An 11800-nucleotide genomic window follows, 5' to 3' on the forward strand; every position below is an offset into this window, starting at 1 on the left:
ATTGATGCAGTAGTAACTAAGATGGGAAGAAGTCTGTCTATACTAAAGCGATGCTCTGCCTTTTTAACAACACTACCAACAAGGCAGGTCCTACAGGCCCTGGTTCTGTCGCACCTTGACTACTGTTCAGTCGTGTGGTCAGGTGCCACAAAAAAGGACTTAGGAAAATTGCAATTGGCTCAGAACAGGGCAGCACGGCTGGCCCTTGGATGTACACAGAGAGCTAATATTAATAATATGCATGTCAATCTCTCCTGGCTGAAAGTGGAGGACAGATTGACTTCATCACTACTTGTGTTTATGAGAGGTATTGACATGTTGAATGCACCGAGCTGTCTGTCTAAACTACTGGCACACTGCTCGGACACCCCATGCATACCCCACAAGACATGCCACCAGAGGTCTCTTCACAGTTCCCAAGTCCATAACAGACTATGGGAGGCAAACAGTACTACATAGAGCCATGACTAGATGGAACTTTGTTCCACATCAAGTAACTGACACAAGCAGTAAAATTTGATTTAAAAAACAGATCAAAAATACCTTATGGAAGAGCGGGGACTGTGAAGCAATGCAAACATTGGCACAGACACACACACACACACACACACACACACACATGGATTTAGTACTGTAAATATGTGGGAGTGGTGGAGTAGGGGCCTGAGGGCACACAGTATGTTGTGAAATCTGTGAATGTATTGTAATGTTTTAAAATTGTATAAATTGCCTTATTTTGCTACAGCTTTGGCAGCAGCTAATGGGGATCCATAATAAATACAAATACAAACACAACCCACTTAGTCAAATATGACACAAAAGGTATTTTATAAAGGGTGACATGTTGTGCTGCAGGATTACATTATACCAAGAAACACTTACCTTGAAAGCCCCTAACATATGGAAATTGAATGTGTCTTTCTCATAGAATCAAGTTACATGTTCCTCAGTACAAGCACACAACAATATAAGGAGCCATACCACATGGTGCTGGGCCCAGTCAGGCCTCTTCAACAATATAAGGAGCGATACCATGTGGTGCTGGGCCCAGTCAGGTCTCTACAACAATATAAGGAGCCATAGCATGTGGTGCTGGGCCCAGTCAGGTCTCTACAACAATATAAGGAGCCATGTGGTGCTGGGCCCAGTCAGGTCTCTACAACAATATAAGGAGCCATGTGGTGCTGGGCCCAGTCAGGTCTCTACAACAATATAAGGAGCCATACCACATGGTGTTTGGCCCAGTCAGGTCTCTACAACAATATAAGGAGCCATACCACATGGTGCTGGGCCGTCAGGTCTCTACAACAATATAAGGAGCCATACCACATGGTGCTGGGCCCAGTCAGGTCTCTACAACAATATAAGGAGCCATACCACATGGTGCTGGGCCCAGTCAGGCTCTCTACAACAATATAAGGAGCCATACCATACAGTGCTGGGCCCAGTCAGGTCTCTGACACATTCACCCTATCTCTCAATTAAAGATCAGCCACAAACTGTTGGCAACATTGTAACAGGTTGTAATCAAGCCCTACAGGTAGGACTAGGCCTACTCCAAATCATCTTGGCTCTGACACACACACACACACACACACACACACACACACACACACACACACGCTTTGCATGTCCATCAATCTCCAGTAACCTGTGGATCATGAGACAACCTTCATAAATGAGCAAAACGTTTAAGACCTATTTATTGACACTTTCTGTAGTATCCTGTAATACTTTGTTTGAAGTGAGACACCTTCAGCCGTTCATAACACATCCATCAAGACACTATATCGCATGACACTGTACTTACTTTAAAGTCAGACCACTTTGGTCGTTCATAACACAAACATATGGTTATAGATGTTCTCACTATCGCCCCCGTATCTCTGATAAACACAGATATGAAACTATTTTCTTACTTACCCAGATTGGTACATCCGGACCAAAGTTAGTTAAAAAAAGGATTCTCCTCAGATAATCTCTGTCGTCTATTACATATCTGAAGTGCTTCATCAGAAACTAAAGGTCCTTGGGCAGTTCTCTCTCTCTCTCTCTCTCAACGCAGAAAAAGCTTTTGATAGATGTAACCGATGTGAAATGGCTAGTTAGTTAGCGGTGGTGCGCGCTAATAGCGTTTCAATCAGTGACGTCACTCGCTCTGAGACTTGAAGTAGGGTTTCCCCTTGCGTTGCAAAGGGCCGCGGCTTTTGTGGCGCGATGGGTAACGATGCTTCGTGGGGTGTCAGTTGTTGATGTGTGTAGAGGGTCCCTGGTTCGAGCCCGGGTTGGGGCGAAGAGAGGGACGGAAGCTATACTGTTACATAGACCAGAACGGTCATATCTCTTGATAGACTAGAATGGTCATATCTTTGGTCGGTTTTGGAACATATGGGACTTGGCTCCAATTGTAACGCGGGTCGTATAAAGGGGACCAAGGCGCAGTGTGTAGAGTGCTCATATTTACTTTTAATGGATATACTTTTTAACAAAACGACCAACAACAGTTCCGTCAGGTGAACTACACTAAACAGAAAACAACTACCCACAAAAACCCAGGAAGAAAAACCCTTAGTTAAATATGATCTCCAATCAGAGGCAACGAGGTTCAGCTGCCTCCAATTAGAGATCAACCCAAACAATCCCAACATAGAAATAGAAAAACTAGAACTTAAACATAGAAATATAAAACATAGAAACCCCCCAAAATACCACCTGTCACGCCCTGACCTACTCTACTATAGAAAATGACATCTTACTAGGGTCAGGACGTGACAGTACCCCCCCCCAAAATGTGCAGACTCTGAATGCAACAAAACTAACAAAAAAAAACACAAAACAAAAGGGAGGGTAGGGAGGGTGACAACAGTCTATGGCGGCTCATATGCAACACCCAGAACCTTCCTCTTCTCCCGATCCTCCAGCAACGGAGGTGGCTCTGGCTCAGGGCGAAACCTCCATTCCGCCCGAAGATTCCTCTGCTTCTGTAACATAAGCCTGTACATTTTTACATTTTAATCATTCAGCAGACGCTCTTATCCAGAGCGACTTACAGTAGTGAAGTCATACATTTCATTCTTTTTATTTTCCCCGTACTGGCCCCCCAACAACCCACAACCCTGGCGTTGCAAACACCATGCTCTACCAACTGAGCCACAGGGAAGACTGTAGATTATTATTGGAGGAATCGGATTGTAGATCCTTACCGGAATCCCTGTGCTGTAGACCACCGCTGGAGGTTCTGACCTCCAAGCCGCCGCTGGAGGATCTGGGCTGCAGACCGCCGCTGAACATAGAAATATAAAACATAGAAAACCCCAAAATACCACCCTGTCACGCCCTGACCAACTCTACTATAGAAAATAGGGTCAGGACATCTTACTAGGGTCAGGACATCTTACTGGGGTCAGGACGTGACACCAATTTTATTCATCTGATTAAAATACTATGTGCCAATCCCTCAGCCATAGTAATAACAGGCAATACCTGCCCTGTTCTGTTCAGAATAACTAGATGTAGCAGGCAAGGTGATCCCATTTCACCTCTGCTATTTGTATTGTCTATGGAGCCCCTGGCCCAGGCACTTTGACAATAGAAAGAAATTACACCATTATCTCTCAATTCTATGGATCTCATTATGTGCAGACGATATATTATTTTATCTAGACAATGTATCTCCCCAAAGCTTTGAAGATCGTAGACAAATTCAGCTCCATCTCAAGTTATAAAATGAATCGAACCAAATCGTTCCTACTGCCTCTATCTCTACATAAAGGATCCTAATCGTTTCCATTTTAAATATTTGGGAATAGATATTATCCTTCCTTAGATAAAACCATTGCCAGAAACTTTAACAGAACTCTTAAATCAAATAAATTAAATCTGTCCACAGTAGATGGACTAATATCCCAGCTGCTTTAACTGGTAGAATATCTTTTGTCGAAATAAATATATTGCCGCAGCTCAATTTATGTAGTTCAATGCTTCTCTTGTCTCCCTATTCTGGCTATTGGGAAAAAAATCCATAGTGCAGTTTCAAAATATAATGACAAGGTAAGCAATCCCAGATAAAATTAACAAACTTACACAGAGGGAAAGATGTAGGAGTAAGGCTTTTTGTATCTTCTCTGTGCACTGGCCTGCTCTCACCGATGGGAAGGGTTGCGCGTCTGTAATTCAAGCATCTGGGAGACTTACTGTAATATTGTCTGGGCCAGTACATGTGCCTCCTACCTACACAAATGAATCATCATGCAAAATACATTTACAAGACTAGCCACTACATCTAATTAACCTGGCTCCATATGCACCTTTGCTAAGAGACTCGATATCTTGTCTATTTAGGACATTAATGAACGCCAATTATGCACTTTATCCCCCCCCACCCATATCAACATGTCTATAACTAGATGGGGTATATCAGCATGTCTATTACTAAGATGGGGTATATCAGCATGTCTAGAACTAGATGGGGTATATCAGCATGTCTAGTACTAGATGGGGTATATCAGCATGTCTATAACTAGATGGGGTATATCAGCATGTCTATAACTAGATGGGGTATATCAGCATGTCTAGAACTAGATGGGGTATATCAGCATGTCTAGAACTAGATGGGGTATATCAGCATGTCTATTACTAGATGGGGTATATCAGCATGTCTATAACTAGATGGGGTATATCAGCATGTCTAGAACTAGATGGGGTATATCAGCATGTCTAGAACTAGATGGGGTATATCAGCATGTCTAGAACTAGATGGGGTATATCAGCATGTCTATTACTAGATGGGGTATATCAGCATGTCTATAACTAGATGGGGTATATCAGCATGTCTATTACTAGATGGGGTATATCAGCATGTCTATAACTAGATGGGGTATATCAGCATGTCTATAACTAGATGGGGTATATCAGCATGTCTAGAACTAGATGGGGTATATCAGCATGTCTAGAACTAGATGGGGTATAACAGCATGTCTAGAACTAGATGGGGTATATCAGCATGTCTAGTACTAGATGGGGTATATCAGCATGTCTAGAACTAGATGTGATATATCAGCATGTCTAGTACTAGATGGGGTATATCAGCATGTCTATAACTAGATGGGGTATATCAGCATGTCTAGAACTAGATGGGGTATATCAGCATGTCTAGAACTAGATGGGGTATATCAGCATGTCTAGAACTAGATGGGGTATATCAGCATGTCTATAACTAGATGGGGTATATCAGCATGTCTAGTACTAGATGGGGTATATCAGCATGTCTAGAACTAGATGTGGTATATCAGCATGTCTAGTACTAGATGGGGTATATCAGCATGTGAAATGGGAACCACAGTCCTGATGTGGTCTCACCTACAGTAAACCACATAACCCTGTTATCACATTACCCTGTTGAACCACATAACCCTGTTATTACCATACATTACCCCACATAAGAGCAGATTACACATGTTAAAGAAAATCATTATTCAATATTTATTTGCCGTATAAACATGTTTCCATTTAACTATACAATACATAGGGTCAACATCCTTCAACAGCAGGACGTATCATAAGCCCTGTTGACAGTTTTCTACACGTCGTAGATAGATGGCATCGTGTTCTACATGTATGCAGACGTTAAACAGGTATAGAACGAGTATTAAACAGGTATTGAACGAGTATTAAACAGGTATTGAACGGGTATTAAACAGGTATTGAACGGGTATGAAGATGCATTGTCAAAAACAATCCCTGAAAATTCCCTCAGCCGAGGTAAAGATGATGATCGGTCACTTTCTCTCTGTGTTCCAAACGGCACCCTATTCTCTATAATTAGTGCCCTACTTTAGACCAGAGCCGGTCATAAGTAGGGCACTACATAGGGAATAGGTTGTTATTTTGGATGCAAACTCAAGTTACATTGTTCCTGTATTCCGTCAAATATACAGAGAAAAATGCAAGGTTTTATCTTTCATCGTTACAAAGACACAAACACATGAAGCAGCTTGAAATCAAGGATTTTCTCTTAATAAAATACAAATAAAAAAAGTACTTAAATACATTTCAACCCTAAGGGTGTAACCCTAATGTGCGTCCCAAATCTTCCCCTATTCCCTATATATATATTACACTACTTCTGACTGGAGCCTCATATTTCCTTATTGTTGTGACTGGGTTCAAACTCCTTAGTATTAAAGTCCTTTCAAGGATGTAAAATACCCACCATCATCATCTAAAAAAAAAAAAATGCTATGTTATATTTAGGAGAAACAACTTTGCATATCAGCTTAATATATTGAGAAAAGCCACATGACTAGACCGATAGCATAGAGCAAACTATCAAAAAATAAAAATAAAAAAAGAAATCCCTGAAGAAAAGACATTTCAATGTAAGGGATTAACGATCTGTGACAGATGCAAAACATGCTAAGATATAGGTGTGTAGGTTGTCACCCACTTCTTAAGTGTTTTGGTAAGCCTGGTCCCACATCAGTTTGTGCCATCATACCACTCCTTGCCATATGACAACACGCTACAAGGTGTGGAATGTTAGCACAACCAGACTGATGCCCAGGCTAGGTGATAATACTAAGTATTAGCCTGGGTGCCAGTCTGTTTGTGCTCTCTTGCCAACTCATTACGGAATTGCCATCCCACACAAATGGCTTGACAATGAGAGTTAGCCATGGAGTAGGTGTAACAGGTTTCACTGGGCTTGCTTAACAGTATAGCTTCCTTCCTCACACTGCTGGGTGTTAGGATAGGAAGCTCACTCTGTTACATTGGCAAGATAACATGGGAGATGTGGGACCCAGGCTAGCAAAACTTCCCAAGATCAGTGTTTAGGGGCAACTTAGCCCAACAAATAAGGAGAGCAGTCAGAGCTATAGCTGTATTCTATATTGATGTCTAGAATTCTATAGCTGTATTCTGTATTGATGTCTAGAATTCTATAGCTGTATTCTATATTGATGTCTAGAATTCTATAGCTGTATTCTGTATTGATGTCTAGAATTCTATAGCTGTATTCTGTATTGATGTCTAGAATTCTATAGCTGTATTCTATATTGATGTCTAGAATTCTATAGCTGTATTCTGTATTGATGTCTAGAATTCTATAGCTGTATTCTGTATTGATGACTAGAATTCTATAGCTGTATTCTATATTGATGTCTAGAATTCTATAGCTGTATTCTGTATTGATGTCTAGAATTCTATAGCTGTATTCTGTATTGATGTCTAGAATTCTATAGCTGTATTCTGTATTGATGTCTAGAATTCTATAGCTGTATTCTATATTGATGTCTAGAATTCTATAGCTGTATTCTGTATTGATGTCTAGAATTCTATAGCTGTATTCTGTATTGATGACTAGAATTCTATAGCTGTATTCTGTATTGATGTCTAGAATTCTATAGCTGTATTCTGTATTGATGTCTAGAATTCTATAGCAGTATTCTGTATTGATGACTAGAATTCTATAGCTGTATTCTGTATTGATGACTAGAATTCTATAGCTGTATTCTGTATTGATGACTAGAATTCTATAGCTGTATTCTGTATTGATGTCTAGAATTCTATAGCTGTATTCTGTATTGATGACTAGAATTCTATAGCTGTATTCTGTATTGATGACTAGAATTCTATAGCTGTATTCTGTATTGATGACTAGAATTCTATAGCTGTATTCTGTATTGATGTCTAGAATTCTATAGCTGTATTCTGTATTGATGTCTAGAATTCTATAGCTGTATTCTGTATTGATGTCTAGAATTCTATAGCTGTATTCTGTATTGATGACTAGAATTCTATAGCTGTATTCTGTATTGATGACTAGAATTCTATAGCTGTATTCTGTATTGATGTCTAGAATTCTATAGCTGTATTCTGTATTGATGTCTAGAATTCTATAGCTGTATTCTGTATTGATGTCTAGAATTCTATAGCTGTATTCTGTATTGATGTCTAGAATTCTATAGCTGTATTCTGTATTGATGACTAGAATTCTATAGCTGTATTCTGTATTGATGACTAGAATTCTATAGCTGTATTCTGTATTGATGACTAGAATTCTATAGCTGTATTCTGTATTGATGTCTAGAATTCTATAGCTGTATTCTGTATTGATGACTCGAATTCTATAGCTGTATTCTGTATTGATGTCTAGAATTCTATAGCTGTATTCTGTATTGATGACTAGAATTCTATAGCTGTATTCTGTATTGATGTCTAGAATTCTATAGCTGTATTCTGTATTGATGTCCAGAATTGTTCTCTGAAAACATAGTGCCATAAAGGAGAGGTCTTGAACAGACGAGCAATAGGACATGATAGATAGATGTTGAAAACACCAGAACAGTAAGAAAAACCACCTCGTCTGAAAACCAGTTAAGAAACAATTAATTCGTCCCCGAATGCCACCCTGTTCCCTTATATAGCGCACTATTTTGGACCACAATAGAGCACTAAAGTAGCAGTAGTGCACTTTATTAGGAACAGGGTGCTATTGCAGACAATTAGTTGCTTGTCATTACCATGTTTGTTTTGATTTATATTATTATTATTAAAGGGATACTTGGGGATTTTGGCAATGAGGCCCTTTTTCTACATCCCCAGAGTCAGATGAACTCATGGACACCATTTTAATGTCTCTGTGTCCAGTATGAAGGAAATTAAGAGGTAGTTTCGTGAGCCGATGCTAACTAGCGTTAGCGCAATGCCTGGAAGTCTATTGGTATCTGCTAGCATGCTACCTGGTTCTTCTTCCTTTGGACCAGTCACATGTCTCTGCGTTGAGTCTGATGTGGACCATACACAATAATGCCGTCATATTTGCAAAATGGCTGTTCTGTGTATTTGCATAGCAGAAATACGCAAACGTGCGCAGCTCCGGAGTTTGTAACTCAACGCAACTACGCAGGATCGCGATTTTGAGTAACTAATTGTGTTCTTGCGTTGTGTTTTTGTGTACGGTATGAATTAGGCTTTATAAACCCTCCTGGCCATACACTGTATACTGCTGTATGTGATGAGCTAGCGCTTATAACCTCTTCCAACAGCTAGAGCTTATAACCTCTCTTCCAACAGCTAGAGCTTATAACCTCTTCCAACAGCTAGAGCTTATAACCTCTTCCAACAGCTAGAGCTTATAACCTCCTCCAACAGCTAGAGCTTATAACCTCTTCCAACAGCTAGAGCTTATAACCTCTTCCAACAGCTAGAGCTTATAACCTCTTCCAACAGCTAGAGCTTATAACCTCTTCCAACAGCTAGAGCTTATAACCTCTTCCAACAGCTAGAGCTTATAACCTCCTCCAACAGCTAGAGCTTATAACCTCTTCCAACAGCTAGAGCTTATAACCTCTTCCAACAGCTAGAGCTTATAACCTCTTCCAACAGCTAGAGCTTATAACCTCTTCCAACAGCTAGAGCTTATAACCTCTTCCAACAGCTAGAGCTTATAACCTCTTCCAACAGCTAGAGCTTATAACCTCTTCCAACAGCTAGAGCTTATAACCTCTTCCAACAGCTAGAGCTTATAACCACTTATAATAGCTAACGCTAACAACCTTCCTCTCCTCTATATGACCCCACACTCGAGTCGTACAACACATTTGGTACAACGGTTGCGATACAACAGAGGATTTTTCAGCATGACGTATTAGAAAAAAATATATAAATTGTATCGCGACCGTTGTGTGAAACGCGTTGTACATCAGTTGTGCAACCTAAAGGTCCGGGTTCGATCTGTATGGCTGAAGTTCAGCGTGATTGAAATGTAAAGGCAATGTTCCCCGTGTCAGCAGAGACTCCATTCACGGGCAACGCCTGTCGGCTCAGTGGGAAATTACCTTTCATTTAGGTCGCACTACCTTCAGCAATACAGATTACAGATTTAATAGAGTCCAAGGTGTGAACGGGGTCTATACCAGGCAGGCAGGCAGGCAGGCAGGCAGACAGGCAGACAGGCAGGCAGGCAGGCAGGCAGGCAGGCAGGCAGGCAGGCAGGCAGGCAGGGCAGGCAGGCAGGCAGACAGGCAGGCAGGCAGGCAGGCAGGCAGAGGCAGGCAGACAGACAGGCAGGCAGGCAGACAGGCAGGCAGGGGGCAGGCGGGCAGGCGGGCAGACAGGCAGGCAGGCAGGCAGACAGGCAGGCAGGCAGACAAGCGGGCAGGCGGGCCGGCAGACAGGCAGCACGCGGGCAGACAGGCAGACAGGCAGGCAGGCAGGCAGACAGGCGGGCAGGCGGGCAGACAGGCAGACAGGCAGGCAGACAGGCAGGCAGGCGGACAAGCGGGCAGGCGGGCAGGCGGGCAGACAGGCAGACAGGCAGGCAGACAGGCAGGCAGGCAGGCAGACAGGCGGGCAGGCGGGCAGGCAGGGGGCAGGCAGGCAGGCAGGCAGGCAGGCAGACAGGCGGGCAGGCGGGCAGGCAGGCAGGCAGGCAGGCAGACAGACAGACAGGCAGGCGGGCAGGCAGCAGTAATAGTAGTAAAGAAACTGATGTCATCGTCCGTCTTCCAACCCGTAAATGAACCACCAACAATGAACCACCAAACACCTCCCAACTAAGGGTTGCAAAATTACAGTCATTTTCTACAATTCCCAGGTTTTCCAGAAATCCTGGAAGAAGGATTCCCGGATGTTCTGCTTGTTCCCTCAATATGGAAATCTCCAAACTAGGATTTTTTGGAAAACCTGGAAATGTAGAAACATTTTCAAACCTATTCACAACCAACCTTTTCCCTGTGTAGTCACCCACCACCCCACAAGGTAGAGAGCACACAGTAGCATGCTCATGTAGAGAATTTAGCTAATCTTTTATTCCTAATATAATATAAATCATTTAGAGTAATTTAATATGTATAATATAGCCATGGCTTGCAGGATGATTGTTCCCACGATTAAAACTCTTTCGGAGGATGTTGGGATCTTTGCTTAAACCAAAATAAATGAACCTACGTCCCAAATGGCACCCTATTCCCTCCGTAGTGCACTACGTAGGGCTCTCCAACTCAACTCTGGACCTGGAAGACAGTTCTACTGCATTTTAGTCATTGTTTCCCTCTAATCAGGGAATGATTTAGTCCTGGGACACCAGGTGTGCAATTCGTTATCAGATAGAACAGAAAACTAGCCGGCTCCGGACCTCGTAGGGTAGGGGTTGAATATCTCTGATGTAGGGAGTAGGGGGGACATTTGGGATGCATGCTATCTTTCATATACAATTAAGGAACAATAAGCTTTAAATTAAGTGCTTCACCCAGCTCAATCTCTGAATGTCCCTCTCTTCTTCTCTCAATCTCTGAATGTCCCTCTCTTCTTCTCTCAATCTCTGAATGTCCCTCTCTTCTTCTCTCAATCTCTGAATGTCCCTCTCTTCTTCTCTCAACCTCTGAATGTCCCTCTCTTCTTCTCTCAATCTCTGAATGTCCCTCTCTTCTTCTCTCAATCTCTGAATGTCCCTCTCTTCTTCTCTCAATCTCTGAATGTCCCTCTCTTCTTCTCTCAATCTCTGAATGTCCCTCTCTTCTTCTCTCAATCTCTGAATGTCCCTCTCTTCTTCTCTCAATCTCTGAATGTCCCTCTCTTCTTCTCTCAACCTCTGAATGTCCCTCTCTTCTTCTCTCAATCTCTGAATGTCCCTCTCTTCTTCTCTCAATCTCTGAATGTCCCTCTCTTCTTCTCTCAACCTCTGAATGTCCCTCTCTTCTTCTCTCAATCTCTGAATGTCCCTCTCTTCTTCTCTCAATCTCTGAATGTCCCTCTCTTCTTCTCTCAATCTCTGAATGTCCCTCTCTTCTTCTCTCAA

The 11800-nt window shown here is 42.1% G+C and overlaps 1 protein-coding gene across 1 annotated transcript; it reads right to left on the bottom strand.

The window, feature by feature from the left end:
* Positions 1-5457: 5457 nt before the first annotated feature.
* On the bottom strand, positions 5458-10003 carry LOC106566242 (repetitive organellar protein). The gene is made up of 2 exons (XM_045691984.1): positions 8249-10003; positions 5458-8215 (listed from the first exon to the last, which is right to left on the bottom strand). The coding sequence occupies exons 1-2, from the start codon at positions 8315-8317 to the stop codon at positions 6842-6844; spliced, it is 1443 nt and encodes a 480-aa protein (XP_045547940.1). The 5' UTR covers positions 8318-10003; the 3' UTR covers positions 5458-6841.
* Between the last annotated feature and the right edge of the window lie 1797 nt (positions 10004-11800).

Source organism: Salmo salar, chromosome ssa12 (genome assembly GCF_905237065.1).
Source record: "Salmo salar chromosome ssa12, Ssal_v3.1, whole genome shotgun sequence".
Classification (NCBI taxonomy): Eukaryota; Metazoa; Chordata; class Actinopteri; order Salmoniformes; family Salmonidae; genus Salmo; species Salmo salar.